We start from the raw sequence: 15977 nt of genomic DNA on the forward strand, positions 1-15977 counted from the left end.
CACTTTAAATGAAATTGTCTTTAAGGTTTTAGTCCCAGTGGTATTATGAACAATGTGATAACTTTTTTGTGATAAAATGTTGACCTAAGAAAAAGTTGTGCATGTTTTCTCCTTCACTATAATCACAAGATTAATGGAAAAATTTAATGAAGTTTAAATTTTAGGGATGAGCTTGTGAAATTGGATAGTTTGATTTTCAAGAAGTTAAAAAGTTTTAAAACTCTTGAAGTTGATGATGTAAATTTCCAACTCCTCAAGAGTCAATGATGAAGAGAAGCCTAATTTAATCATTGGATCAATACAAGTTCATAGCCTCCTTTGGAATGTTGATATAAAATTAATGAAATCATATGATTATTTTTCTTAACAAGGTATAAGTTTAAAAGTTTTAAAAGTTATGAGTTGTGCTTCAAACTCTAATGGAGCCTTGGCAATAACTCATTTTCTTAACTTCAAAAATTATGAAGTTGTAAAGAGATATTCAAAACTGATGAAAAATAAAAAATACATACTCATCAGCACTTTCAACCAAGTTAGTAAGTGTTTTTGGAACACTGATGTAACTTAACAACTCCATCCAAAAGGCAGATGAAGAGGAAAAGTTGCTTGCTCAATTTAAAGATTGTCAACACTTTTACATTAACTTCAATAAAAACGACAATTGCAAGAGTAAATGAAAAGTCATTGGGATTTATAGATAAGTTATTAACTTCATATATAATGCCAGTGACAAGGGAAAGATCATTCTTACTGGCTATCTTTCCTAAATTAATAACTATTCACAATATATCCATTAAGATGGCTCCTCCAAGGTAGAATATATTGGGACGTGTAAAATTTGAATGATTCTAAATGCTGCTTGGCATGACAGATGTCCCTTTGGATTAAGGGGGGAATGTTAACTAATCCTTCGGGATCTTTAGTTTGTTTGATTATTCAGATAGTTTAGGTTTGGTAGTTTATTTTTCTAACCACCTTTGCGGTTTCTGCCCTAACTATTTTGTTGTTCTAACAATTTGTGTTGTATATATTTCTTTTTTTTTCTTTAATAAGATTGTGTGCCTGTGTGAATCACGATGGTGACTGTTCTGATTTCAAAAATAGACACCTTTTCTACACATATGGATATGGATGAAGATTTTTGACACCACTTTTTGAGTTGGACATCAGTTTTTAACTTTTTCGAATTGGCATTCAGTGAAGGAGCTTTAATACTCAGGCATTGTAAAGTGCAAATCTACTTCCGTATCTGTAAGAAAGCTTTTTTGGGCTCCATGTCCACTTGATTAATTTGTTGTAGCGTTTGAAGAGTTGAGAGGTTCTCCCAAAAGTGTGACGGATGCTTGTATATCTATAAATATATGTATATACACATGTATATATACATACACATATATATGAATATATACACATACACACATACATACATATATAGATATGTGTTTACACACTATCAAAATGATAAAGGATTGTAATCATAAAGACATAATCATGATATATAGAAGATATCAAGTGTATGAAATTTTACGATTATAATTTTAGAAAGTATATGTAAACAAGTTAAATAGGAGAACAGTAAAAGTGGGAAAGATGAAGCATAAACAAAGAAAAAATACAAACCAAGTCCATCGTCGGTCCGGGTATGGCTTATTTGCAACACCAACAGTAATAATTATTATTATCTAATCAATTTTAACAATAATAATAATAATAAATAACATAATGATATATATAATTAAATGTTGAAGGCCTGAAGGCCAATTTAACATTTAATTTTATCCGACTGAAGCTATAAATCATCAACAGATAAATGATATAAATATTTTCACTATCATCAGAAAATTCCTTGCAAGCAAGAAGATAACTGTCCAAAGAGAAATAACTCAAATGCATCAAGAGTTCATATTAATCTCTTCTAAATTTGACAACTCTACCTCCATGAAAATATTTTATATAATGATAAACAATAAAAGGTATACCATTCATATGTTCCCACTAAAATCTACCCAATAGCTTGTGCAGAACTTATATGAAGCTTGGATGAGATGACATAAGATATTTACTTCTTTATATCCAATCTTAAGAGATAATGTGAGATATTCCAAAGTATGAATTAACATTTCATTAGTCATTTTGTAAAAAATTCATAATTGAAAATTTATATAATTATAAATTTAGTAACTTTTTATTTACATATGTTGTATTTATTAGTAGAATTACTAAATATTTTTTTAATGATTGTGTTTCGTATCTTACAAATAACTTATCCGATTTTTAATATTATTTGTACTTTAATTTAATTTCAATTATTTTTTAATTTCTATCTATAATTTTCAACTTTATGTAACATAAATTTGAAATTTGAAATTTCTTTATCATTGAGCTAGTGTTTCTAATTCAAGGTTGTAGTTCCTCTAAAAATCAAACATTGGATAAGAGACAAAAAGCATTTAAAAATCTATGTGCATTTTAATTGAAAAAAAAAAGCATATATGAATATGCTAATTGTAATTGAGTTGGCATCTATTTTGCAAATCTTAGTTGAAATTTAGCAATCTGGCTACATAGAAAAAAGGGCATCTATGAAGCTTGGTTGCCTGGCAAAAGACAAGCCTCAAACATGGACACTAAGCAGACACCACATTAGAATTAACCTTGAATTGTGTTAGCTTTTATTTAGAGTTTATGGTTTTTTTAAAATTAGAGTTATAAGTTTATTATTTTTTATTTTTTAAACTGACCTTTTTTTTAAAATTAGAGTTATAAGTTTATTATTTTTTATTTTTTAAACTGACCCTTTTTTAATGATTCTCAATATGAATTTATTTTTCCTATTTTACTTTGAGGCTGAAGCTATTGGAATTAATTGTCTTTTAGCTCAGTTATTGATAGGGTTCTTATTAATTCTATAAAAAAGTTATTTCTTTCTCATATTTTTATGATTTTAGAGAGAGAGAGATATTCAAGCGAACAAATTGCGTCCATATATTGAAGTCGAGCCATTTAAGAAGCACAGACGACGACTCAATTGCGTAAATTGAAGTCTATATGGAGGAGTCAAGTAAACTAGAAGGGGACACGGAAGCCAATGGGATCGATAAGTTAAGCGATAGTTTATTGCATACACGTCTATAAATACGGCCATCTTGATGATATTTTTATCTGAGACCTGTGCTTGCCAAAGACGACAATGGCAAAGCGTATATGCTCAGTCCTAGTGTCTTTTCTATTACTTGTTTGTGTGTGGGCAGAAAGCAGTAAGGTTGCCAGAGTAAAGCTTGCATCATTCAAATGGAAAGATGCAGAGGATAACAAGAACTGCTCTGCGCTTGAATCAGAAACATCAAGCTTGAGTGTGATGCACATTCAAGGCAAGTGTTCTCCATTCCGCCTCTCCAATTCATCATGGTGGACGGCGATATCTGAGTCAATCAAAGGCGACACCCAGCGCTACAGAGCAATGGTGAAAGGGGGATGGAGCGCCGGCAAGAGTATGGTTAATCCCCAAGAGGACGCGGACCTCCCGTTGGCCTCGGGACAGGCCATCAACACGGGAAACTACATTATCAAGCTGAAATTCGGCACGCCTGTGCAGAGCTTCTACACTATCCTCGATACCGGCAGCTACATCACCTGGATTCCCTGCAACCCATGCTCAAGTTGCTCGAGTGGGCTCCAATTATTCGAGCCAGGCAAGTCGTCAACGTATAAGTATCTCACCTGCGCTTCTCAGCAGTGTCAAAGTCCGGACTTCTGTTCGAACAACGATAATAATGTCAACTGTAGCCTTCCTCTGCACTACGGCGACCAATCAGAGGTGGACGAGATCTTGTCCTCTGAGAGTCTGTCTGTAGGTTCTGAGACGGTTCAGGATTTTGTCTTCGGATGTGCGAATGCGGTGAGCGGACTCATCCAACGCTTATCGGTGCCCGGTTTGGTTGGGTTTGGGAGGGAACCTCTCTCCTTCGTTTCTCAGACGGCCACGTTATATGACAGTACGTTCTCTTATTGCCTTCCCTCACTCTTCTCCTCTGCTTTCACGGGGTCTCTCCTGCTGGGGAAAGGGGCTCTTTCTGCCTCGGGCTTGAAGTTCACGCCCCTCTTGTCCAACGCTAGGTACCCTTACTTCTATTATGTAGGGTTAAACGGAATCTCTGTTGGAGATGAGCTTAATTCCATCCCAGCAGGGACCTTGACATTGGATCAGTCGACGGAAAGAGGAACAATCATTGATTCGGGAACAGTTATCACTCAACTAGTGGAGCCCGCTTATAATGCGATGCGAGATTCTTTCCGCCGTCAGCTTTCTAGTCTGAGTTTGGCTAGTCCCAGAGAGAGTTTTGATACGTGCTACAACAAACCGTCAGGCGAGGTGGAGTTTCCTGTCATCACGTTGCACTTTGACGATGGTCTGGACTTGGCTCTGCCGGTGGAAAACACGTTATGGCCTGGGAATGAGGACGGCTCCGTGCTATGCCTTGCTTTCGCCCTCCCTCCGGGCGGGGAAGACGCTGTACTTTCCATATTTGGGAACTATCAGCAGCAGAAGTTTCGAATTGTGCACGATGTCGCAGGGTCTAGACTTAGAATCGCTAGTGAAAACTGCGGTGCTTAGTAGTTTGTTTGCTGAGTTGTGTTTATTCACGGTATTATCACCTATAATATCCACTCCTATAATACCGTGATTATGTAGTACAAGTATGGTGTTATTTCAATCTTAACTAGTGCATATATCTTAATTTTAATTTATATATAAAATATCGCTACAGATATTTTTCTTGAGGTATTTATTTAATTTTTTTAAGATAGTAATGTAGGTGTGTTGTTTCTCTTAATTATTTGCGAACCAAACAAGCACTCTTTTATCTTCTTGTGATAGTTGATATTTTTCTTTATCATAAAAAAGTGCTATTGTATAGAGAAATCTATAAATGTGTGACAGCATATTAGTAGTCTTATTCTATATCTTTTGTAGATTATGGGATAATGATGATTTAATTTAGAAAAAGTATATTAATGATCATTCCATATTCCATAATTACATGATATAAATGATGGATATCTATTTCATGATGCTTTGGTTTATGAAGTTTCTAATGCTCATCTTTTTATAAAATTCTTGATACAATAAAAATAGAATTTAAGATGTGATGTTTTTTGGTAGATCCTTTTATTTTTATATTTTTAGAACATAAATGATGATGATGACACATTAAATCATTATTGGTTTTGGTAGATAAAAAATTTAGTAAGCTTATTAGACATCATTTTATGCTTTGTCATGTGCTTTCATATATGGTCCTAGAATATTTTTATCTCATGAGATGGCTGGCTTTTACATTAGAGTAGCCCTTCCTTAACCAATCTAATGGGCATATCTATGCATATAATGATTATGTACACCTTTTGGATGCCCATGCAAAATATCTTTTGGATCATTTATGATTTTCTATTATGTTCCTTTTAGATAGTTATAGTGTATCTTTATCACAGTGTATCATATACATATGATATTGAAGAAACATTTGGCTTAAAAACACCTAAACATTAAGAACATAATGATGTATTATAATTTTTATAATTATTGTTTGACAACAATATATAAATACTTAATTATCAATATTTTACACCTTCCTCCACCACTAAACATGATATTCATATGAATAAAGATATTAAATATGTTGAAGATGATATTTCATGTCAGTTTGGAACCATTATGACCAAGTAACAAAATATAAAAATTTGAGTCACTAATTTATAAAAAATTGAAGAGAAGGATTATGATAGTGAGATAGTACATATTTCTTCAGGAATTAATACTTTAGTTTATCCTTCACTAAATAGATTCATGAGACCTTAATTTTTCTAATGTATGACGATTATAGAGGTGTTTCATTACTTGACACCTTTCATTTGCTACTAGAGTGTTGTACCAACTGAGCTATTGGCCCCTATTTGGGAAACCCATCATCAATTCAAGTGTGGCTTATTTACAACACTCCCCTTTAAGACACATTGTAGGTGCTTGGGCTCCTAACCTAGCTCTAATACCACATGTTGAGCTACAACTCATATCCAGACTAATTAGGACTCAAACCTAGGACCTTCCATTTTCTTTTATATCTCTCTACCAACTGAGCTACTACCCCTCTTTGGCTAGCTCATCATTGATCCATTTGTGGCTTCTTGTCAATATAATACTTTTATAAGGCCAATTCATTAGATTTTTCAACCCGAGGCTAACATGTTCACAACACTTTATATTGGTGGTCATTAAAACATCCTCTCTTGGTGAGAGGAAGGTCCAAATAGAAGGGGGCAATTAAATGAGGACATGAAATATTGAAATCAAATGTAAGTCTCCTAACAAATTTCAAAATTGAAATCTTTGAATTGTAATAAAAGGGACATTTCAAAAAATAAAATACACTTAAGAAGCATCACGAGGATTTAGAAAGTTTCTTTTATAATTAAATTAATGGAAAGACCAACAACCATTTTGATAAAAGAGAATTTAAAACATTATTTATAGATACTTCATATTTAAAGCATAATATCAAAGTTTAAAGCCCTTTTGCACTCATAAATAGCACTCTAATATTCTATATGCTTTATAATTACATAATTGTCTATGAAAAAAATTCAAAGCAAATCAGCAAAAAAGATCGAGCTTCCTATACGAGATTAACTATCCTGATAAACTTCTATTTCAAAGCTATCTATATATTAGATATGACTCAAACCCTAACAACAAAACCTTATAACCTCTTTCCTTTCATGCCATCTCATCATCATCTGAGGAGATCACACATTCTAACTCATCCACCTATATCTGATCCTCCAGACCTTCTAGTCAAATATATGTAGAAATCTAATTTGGGTTCCTGTTTTCTTTCATTTTCATCCAATTATTTAAAAATTCCAAACTTTTGAAAGCCTCTAGCCTATTTTCCTAGTATTTCTCCTCACCTTGTTGTTATATGGAGCCTAATCAGACTCGGAGGTTAATTTTTCAAAATTTTATTGAAGCAGTTTCTCCCCAAATTATTCAACTGGGGTTTCGAGACAACACCCCCAAGTCGAGGTCAAGGTGCAACGCCCCTTGCAAGGTCACAGGGCGAGGTTGAGGGGCAGTGCCTCGGCGGTTTTGGGGGGGCAGCACCCCCGAAAGATCAACTAACTTCTATTATTTATAAAGGCATCAAGATTTATTTCTCTATTGGTTGACATGTTCTAACCCTAATTTTGTAACTGATATAAGTCTTGATAAAAAGGCGGGTTAGGGTTTTCTATAGTATTTTGCAGTGGTATTGAGTTGCAAGAGATTGTTGGTTGTAATCAGTTCAATTTACTAGATAATAATATTGGACTCTCTACTAGGTAGACGTAGCCCAACTTTGGGTGAACCACGCTAAAATTGTCTCCTCTCTGTTATTATTTATGTGTTTTTCATTCCTTTGTTTAATATTTATTTACATATAATTGATATTTTCCACATTCAATTCCTAACACATCTTCCATCAGAATAATTGAAATTTTTGGCACTTCTTCATCCATTTTGTCATAATCCTTAGGCAAAGGAATCCAGAAATTGTCATAATTCCTTACAGCATCATCTAACCCTACTAGCACATGTTTCTTGAAAACCAACTTTCATAGCCTTTTTTCCTTATCTTTGCTAAGACATAAATCTAATGAGATAGATAAAAACATCAAAGAGATGTTTGTATTAACACGATACCTATGGTTTGTCATTAAGAATTCCTCCCCTAGCATATATTTTATCGCGTACAAGACTATTTGGTGCTTATACCTCATAATAATGCTAAGCCTCTTTTCTCCAATTTCTCCTATGAAAGCCATTTGTCTTCTAGTTGTCATCAATTGTATTCGAGTTTCCATACCACTTTTTGCAAACAAACTATTACCAAAAAAAAGGAGTTAATCAATTTTTGTCTTAAAAAAATTAAGATATTCTAGATGTTTCCAAAAATCAATTTTGATTTAGTAATTCTACAAATCCGCCCTTCTTCCTTTATTCAAGAAGGTTATCTATCCTTTCCTAGCTTTGTTTATTGAAATCTCTCAGTCATATCATTTAATCATGGTTTTCTCTTCCTTCAAATCCCAAGAACGGCCCATGACAGATCATACCCACCACGTTGACAAACCTTCATTAATGATTTTTTGCCAAATTTTCCCATTTAAATTTAGATATTCTATCTTCAGCAAACAATACACCAAACCTCTACCTTCTATTTCTTTAGCCTATTTCTCTAACGCCTCCATCTTCCTAAAAATATTACTCTACTCTTCAAGTCTCTTTTTGAATTAATGATATCCTATCTTTTGTAGATCATCTCAAGAATAATTATGAAAATCAATCACTTTTTGGAATCTGTCACATCAACTTTGTGTTGGCAACAGGGCAGAAAACTGAGAGGGGGGGTGAATCAGTTCTCTAAAAATATCTTCTTAACTCAAATACAATTTTAGATCTGATAATTAACAATGAAAGCATAAATCAATACCACATCAATAACACACATAACACCAAGATTTTTGATGTGGAAAACCTGATCAAGGGAAAAACCACAGTGGGAACCTACCCATAATATGATGATACCCTATTTAGAAGTATATGAAATATTACAATGAGGAATGAACATGCATTCAGGCACACTGTCTAGAGCTCGCTGCTCAAAAACAACAAAGGGCTACAACCCTGGGAAGACTCACTATCTTACAAACGCATTTAGATCACATCCAAAAGATCATGAACTGAGAAAATAGCATCTCCTCATGCTTGGTTATAGTTTTGGTTAAGCACATGACATGTATTCTTCTCTTTGCACTTCTTCACACTTCTTAGCACTACTTCACTACTTCCAAAAGATCAAGGCATTATTCGTACACACAGATATTTCTCCAACATCAGTATTGCATTTATTTATACATATCATCAACTTATTTTTCAAGGTCAGCTCAACACACATCACAAATTATAAAGATATAACCATACACACTATAATATTATATGCAAACCAAAACAATGTCGGGTAAGATACAATATGGACCTAAATCAACACTTCAAACATGAAACACCTCCAAGAATTATGCCTCAAACATCCTCAACACATTACATACATCATGTTGGCCAGAAACATGAAGAACACCATTGGATCAATGAAAATAATCAACAACAAGCACAATGATCAATGCAGACCACCAACACAAATAGCACATGATCTAGAAACATCCACAAGCATCATGAATTACCACAAAAACACCACTTACTAGAATCTTCATCATCATTATACCAAACTTCAATAACCCTACCTGCAATGGTTGTCAAACTAAAAGATTCACTTGTGAACCTCCAAATCACGAACCAACAGAATTTAGGACACACCAGAACATCTCAAACACTCTATCAAATCCACAAACCAAGATATTGTAATGCGCAGCAAAATCTAGAACATTGATCAACACCGAACAACTGAAAAACCAACCGCAAAACTGAATCTCATAACTTGATCAAATCACCATGCGAACCACTGAAACTTGAGCTGAATCAACTAAAGATACTTATCTCAAAACCCTTTAATCCATAACAACTCAACTACAACACACTGGCCCAACCAACTCACTTAATCTGATTGCAACACTGGAATACACAGAGGAATATGTTGACAGCAATGACAACACATCACTCAAGCAATCTAAGCACATATTTGCACATTATCCTAACACTCTGACCTAAAGAACCTTCCTATCCTTACTCAGGTGTGATTCATAGATTTTCTTTCACACATTTAAAGTCTTTCATTTTAAAATTTAAATGTTTATCTTTTTATCATTATGTCCATACAAGTTTGAATTCTGCACATTTAATTCCTTGGATTCATTTACGTCTTACGTAAAATTATAACTACATTTTTAGCCAATTTGATTGTCGTATTGTTCCCTTCTCTATAAATATGGCTTATTTTGAAAACATCAAGTTTTTAATTATTTCCTAGATTGGCTTAATCCATCAACCATTTAGGAGAACTATTTTTTTGAATAGAATTGATCACTACTAGGGATTCACCTTACAAATGGATCTTCCTAACTCCTATTTTAAATCCAACCTATAATCTAGGCAAAGTTGCTCTGATTTCTACTATATTATTAGTAGTTTCTCCTAAATCTATCAATTCTTTTGTTGTCATTTTTCCTTCTTCATCCCTCGAAATACACCCCATACCACCTTGACCTAGATTTCCTTTCACTACTCCAAAATTATTTTTTATCCATCCTTTATGTAAAATCATCCATTTGACTTTGTCTCTAGTCATCAAAAAGTGTATATTCTTGCTTCCTCCCTAATTCTTGGGGATAATTAAACCTCTAAATTTCCTAGTCATTTTATCATCCCTTTAATTGAATAAATTATCTTTTAATACTTGATACCTTGTTGCTACATTGACCAATTCCACAATTTTATCCTAGATTTTTTGTATGATATTTTTCTCTAATATCTTTTTATCTTGAAATATTATGTGGTTTCTTTCCTTCCATATTTCCCAAACTACTGGTGAGGGTATTACTTTCCATAAACTATCAAACATACCTTTATTTCTGATTCCTACCCAAATTTTAAACCAATCCAATAATTATTGTGGTTTGGGGCATTGAAAGTTCAGCTTGTCCAAAAAATGGTCCCAACATTTTTTTTGCATAGGGGCAGCCCAATACGATATGCTATGTTGCTTCATTTTGCATTTGCATAATAAAAATCTACTAGCCCCTTGGATGCCCACTTTTTCCATTTGATCCTATGTGAGCACCTTTCCTTGGATTGTCAACCATGCAAATACCCCTACCTTTGGAAGACAATGTTTGTTCCTGTAATGGTAAAAAATTAGGGTTTCCACTATTAGATGTATAAAAACCACTAATTTTTACTTAAGGACCATCACATTTAAAAGAGGATTCCAATGCAATAGATCTAGTCACGAACTAGTAAGGATTTCGACTAAGAATTTTGATTAGATTGGGGTTTTTGATAATTTGAATTAATTAAACCTCTTTTATAAATTGAATTGTTGAATGGGGTAAATGTGTTGAAATGAAAATGAAAAATACGTAAATAGTAAGCTACAGTCGTTGGATTGAGTCATTAACCTAGATCTGAGAAATGTAAACAAATTTAGACATGTTCCCCAAAAGAGCTTCCAAAATGTTGAGACCGTGGTGCCAGTCACCCTGGTCTCCAAACTTTTCTCATTCCAATGGGAGATCGATTCATCACTGTAAATAATGCTTACTCTAAAGATCACAACTTCGTAGTTGTTCCTACACATAGAAAGAAGGGGAAATAGGTTGGGAATAGGGGTTTTCCTAAGTCAAACCCCAATTTAGGAATTAACCTTGAATAAAATGTTGCAAATACAAAAATAAATAGTGAAAAGATATACCTCAGATCTACAATGACTGATAATGATGCTTTTTTTATTGAACGTAACCACATATGTTTTATGAAATGACATGAACATGACAAAACCCTAATTGCGCACACATGCTTGCATATGAATAATGTAATGTTGCTCTACAGTGGATTAATGAAGAGTGTGCAGCCTTGAAGATCTCTAGAAATGCTTGATGATGAATGTTTCAATTCTTGAATGATAGATTTCTTAAATAAGGATTTATTGGATGCCTTATGATTCTCTTATGATGATGAAATGAGAGGGGTGAGCCTCCTTTTATACATGCCTATCCAAAAACATCTTAATTTTCTGACATAAGTCAACATGAAGATCGCATTCCCTCTAGCTCATTGTGATCATTAAGGGGGGCTAAATTAAGGTCCCAATTAAGAGGATCAAGGTGCCACACCCTGGTCCCATTAAGGACTAGGGTACACGCTCTAGTCCTACCCCATTTAATGGTGCAGGAGCACCTGAGCACCTAAATGCTCAAATCCTAGCAGGTATAACATTTTATTGAAAATTAAGAATGTGTGTTTATTTTATGCTTCTAGTAGGTTTAATAGGTTTTTTTTTTGGTTTAATAAGGCTTGGAACTCATTTGTGTTTAAGAGTTTCCAAGATTTTTGTTTTTTTGCTCGGCAGGCTAAAAATTGTCAATTTTGGGTCCAAATGAGCATTTTTGAATTTTTGATGTTGGAAAGCCTTGAAAGGAATTGGAGCATGTTTATTTAGTGTTTCTAGATTATTTTGAGTCATTGGTTTGAGTGCCAAGTCACCGGAAGTCAAAATGCAATTTTTGAGCAACAAAAGTTGTCAAAAAGTTGTCCAAAGTTGTCAAAAAAGTGGTTTTTGGTGGTTTTGGTTAGTTCCAGCCTGTACCTGTCCGTAAAATGGCTTCAAAAAGTTGGCACATGTATATAAACCATGTTCCAATCATTTTATGGGTTGTTCATTTTGGAAAATTAAGAGAAATACTTATTTTGCTCTCATTTTTGTGAGTTTTTAACTAATTTTCTGCACTTTTTAGAGTACAGTCTGTACCATGGCTCCATGAGTCCATACTGAACCTGTTTTTGATTTATTTGATCTCCTTTGATGTTTTAGTAGTGATCTCTAATCTTTTCTTGGGGTTTGGAACAAGTTTTGTTTGAAGTGCTCTTGAGAAAAGCATTGTTTTGTGGTTCCAATGGAAGATCATTCATGGTCCAATTGATTTCTTCAAAGTCTCTTCATCCATGGCTTTGAGGAAGTTTGTTGGACCCTCTGTACATACTTTACCATACATCTATTTCCCTTTTCTAGCAATGCACAAGTGTTTGTAAGCCCATGGCAAGTGTGTGAAGTGAGCAACTTGGCTTGGGTATTCTCAAATTTGTTTGAATGGTACTTTGCTGTTCATAGCACTGTACTTTGATAGTTTGATGAAGAACTAAGTTGGCAAGAGTCTTCATTGTATTCCACCACCCTTGTCTCTCTCATGACTTGGTTGGTTACAAGAAGCAAAGGTGTAATCAAATTGTAAAAACAGTGTGTCACTGTTTCGTGCATAAAACCTCATTGCCAACCTCCCAAATGGATAGCATGGCATGATGGATTTCTCTTTATGCATCATGGGAATGTATTTGTAAGTTTTTTCAAGGTTAAGAAGACAGGGTACACCATTTTATTGTAAAGGACCTAAATAAGGATCCTAGAAAGGTGTATTTCTTTGTCACAGTCTCATAATGCTGCCATGCCTTGTGGCATCTTTCAAGTGTACAAATTAAAAGATCTTTGAAGAGATTATATGTATTTGTTTTTGCCTTGTCATTAACACCTTTTTCAGGCCAAGGAAAGAGTAAAGAAGCAAACAAAACAAAGAAAGGAAGTTGCTGTCAAAAATGCACCTTATTGCTGTCAAAAAAATGCATTGTTGACTGTGTGTGAATAGCAGTTATAAAATCCTTTCTTATTTGTTGTGCATGGTGTTCCAACTGATTTAAAACCATTGTTTCATCCCTAATTGATATAATTTATTTAAAACCATGGTTTGCAAATGTTCAAAATGAATGCAAAACCTTAAAAACATTGTTGTCCCAGGCCTCTAGACTGTTATTTCTGTGTAAGGGCAGCAGTATGGCATTTATTTGTCATAATGTCAGTGTTCGAAGATAAGATTTGAATCTTTGGGAGTGTTTGCTATATATCACAGCAAGTTTTGAAACCTTTAATTTGGGTCTAGCATCATGGAGGAAACCTTTAATTCGCAAACCCTCACCAAAACTCTTAAAAACCCTTGAAAAGTGCCTATTTTGTGGGACAGCACTAAAATAGTCTGTACAGTACTTGCCATAGCAAAAATCCTTGAGATTTCAACATCAAATGACCACATCTCCAAGGGTTTGTCATGAAGTTTAGCAGGTTGAGCAGGGTGAACAAATTTCACTAAAAACTAGGGCTAATTCTAGTAGCCTTTTTGGAGCAAATTTGACCAATTCATGAAATCGGTAAGGAAGGGGAAGAAATTGGTTGTTTCAAATCATCAAAATTGATGAGTAGAGATCTAAGACACCCTAATACAACATCCAAAGCATTGTATTGAGCCATTTGATCAAATTGACCTTTTGCACCTAGAAAGTTGCTTTGAGTATCCCTACGTTCTTTGCATCCAATTGAGAAATTTCCATTCTTGAGAAGTGAAGGACAGTCATCATACTTTGCAGACCTATTTAGATGCTCATTCAACACATTAATATGATTTAAATCCTTAAAGGTGCAAACAAGGTTAGGTAAACCATGGTTCTCCAACAGTTGCCCATTCCTGGAAGAGAGGAGATTCAGCCAGTTGGACAACCAAACTTGTTCATTTTTGGTGACACACAAGAGGACCTCATTTCAGACTTGAATGCCTTAGCATGGAAGGTTAGGAGGAGTGATGTCCAATACAATAGGGTACAAACAGTGTTGAATAGAGAGGAGGAGATAGGAGAAAGGTTTGGAAGAATCCCATTTGTGCCTAGGGATTGATTGCACATTGAGAACAAAGCCCACCAACCTCAGAAGAAGGCTAACCTTCTATCATCCCTCCTCATCATTTAAGCGCCTCAACCAAGAGGCCATGTGATGTGTAAAGTGGAAATGAGGCTAGAATTACATGGTATGAGCATAATTAGGTCCTATTCCATCTTCTGGGACATCAACGCTAAGATGAGGGCCCAAATGTGAACCAAATTATAAGGGAGTACAATTTAGGATTCTACAGTTCTATAATAATTTACATGGCCATTCTTCTTTAACTATAACTACTTCTTTAATTTTGTATCCTAACTTTACTTTGTAGGAGCCTATTTGAGATCCACACCATCTAATCCTATCCATTTCCCCAATTGGCACCACACTTCTTCATTTAGGAGAACTTTCAGGAATCCTTTTTTATGTCTTGGAGCCTATATGTCTTCTAGTGATTCCCATTTCTATAAACTAGTCCCATCTTGTAAAATTATTGTCCTATAGTCTCTCACTTTAGTTCTCCACATCTGGGAAGTTTCCCTTTCAATTTCCTCCATGTTGGGATAATTTTCCAAAGTTTTATAATTATTCCATGAGTCAATATAGAAGGAGGCACTACGTCCATCTCCAATTTCCCATGTTACATACTTCAATATCATATCCCTACATTCTAGTATGTAGTTCCAAATAGTCAATACTCTTAGGGGATCTCTTATAGTCAATATTCTAATGGGATCATCACTATCTAAATAAAATTATTCTCAGGAACTAAACCCATTTCTGATCCCCTTTACTATATAACAACCAAACTAGTTTTTCCCCCATTGCAAGATTCGATACTACTAATTGCCTTATGCATGTTCCTCTTGCTACCTTTGGAGTAAAATTTTCTCCCAAGCAATTAGTGGGACTTTATTTTGGAACTTTTTTTCCATTCTAGAAGAATATTCTCATGATTTTGTTTCATTCCTCCTCTACTACCTTCGGTATTTTTAGACATGACATAGAATAGACATGCGCATTGCTAATAATATTAATTTAATCATTAATAATTTCCGAGCTAACAAAATCCATTTACCTCTCCATGATCCCATCTTGTCTACATATCTATTAATTAAATTTTCCCAGTAAACTTTTTTATTTATTTCATTAAAAAGTGGTGTTCCTAAGAACTTCCCAAGAAAATTTACCACTTTCAGATTTAGGATTTTGGGCAGTACCCTTTGATGACTAGGTTGAGTACTTAAGAAGAAAAGCTCAGACTCATTCCAATTGATTTATTTTCCTAAAGCATTGCAATACCTATTAAGGAGAACTTTTATTTTCTTAGCTTTACCCCTACACGATTGCCCAAATAGGATTATATCATCCATAAATTGTTGGTTATTCAAAGGTTCCAAAAATGTCGCTCCATTTACACCTCGCCAATCTCCATTACTTCTGATCTTATTAATGAGTCTCCCTAACATTCCTTCCATTATAATGAATAAAAAAGGGAAGATCGGATCACCT

At 34.3% G+C, this 15977-nt stretch overlaps 1 protein-coding gene across 1 annotated transcript; it reads left to right on the top strand.

The window, feature by feature from the left end:
- Positions 1-3184: 3184 nt before the first annotated feature.
- LOC131074541 (aspartyl protease AED3-like) lies at positions 3185-4615 on the top strand. Its single transcript, XM_058011181.2, has one exon. It carries the CDS (start codon positions 3191-3193, stop codon positions 4613-4615), a length of 1425 nt encoding a protein of 474 aa, XP_057867164.1. The 5' UTR covers positions 3185-3190.
- Positions 4616-15977: the final 11362 nt, after the last annotated feature.

This window comes from Cryptomeria japonica, chromosome 3 (genome assembly GCF_030272615.1).
Source record: "Cryptomeria japonica chromosome 3, Sugi_1.0, whole genome shotgun sequence".
Lineage (NCBI taxonomy): Eukaryota > Viridiplantae > Streptophyta > Pinopsida > Cupressales > Cupressaceae > Cryptomeria > Cryptomeria japonica.

Excerpts from the sequence above, each read along its gene's own strand:
- LOC131074541 (XM_058011181.2), top strand. The coding sequence starts at position 3,191 with ATGGCAAAGCGTATATGCTCAGTCCTAGTGTCTTTTCTATTACTTGTT.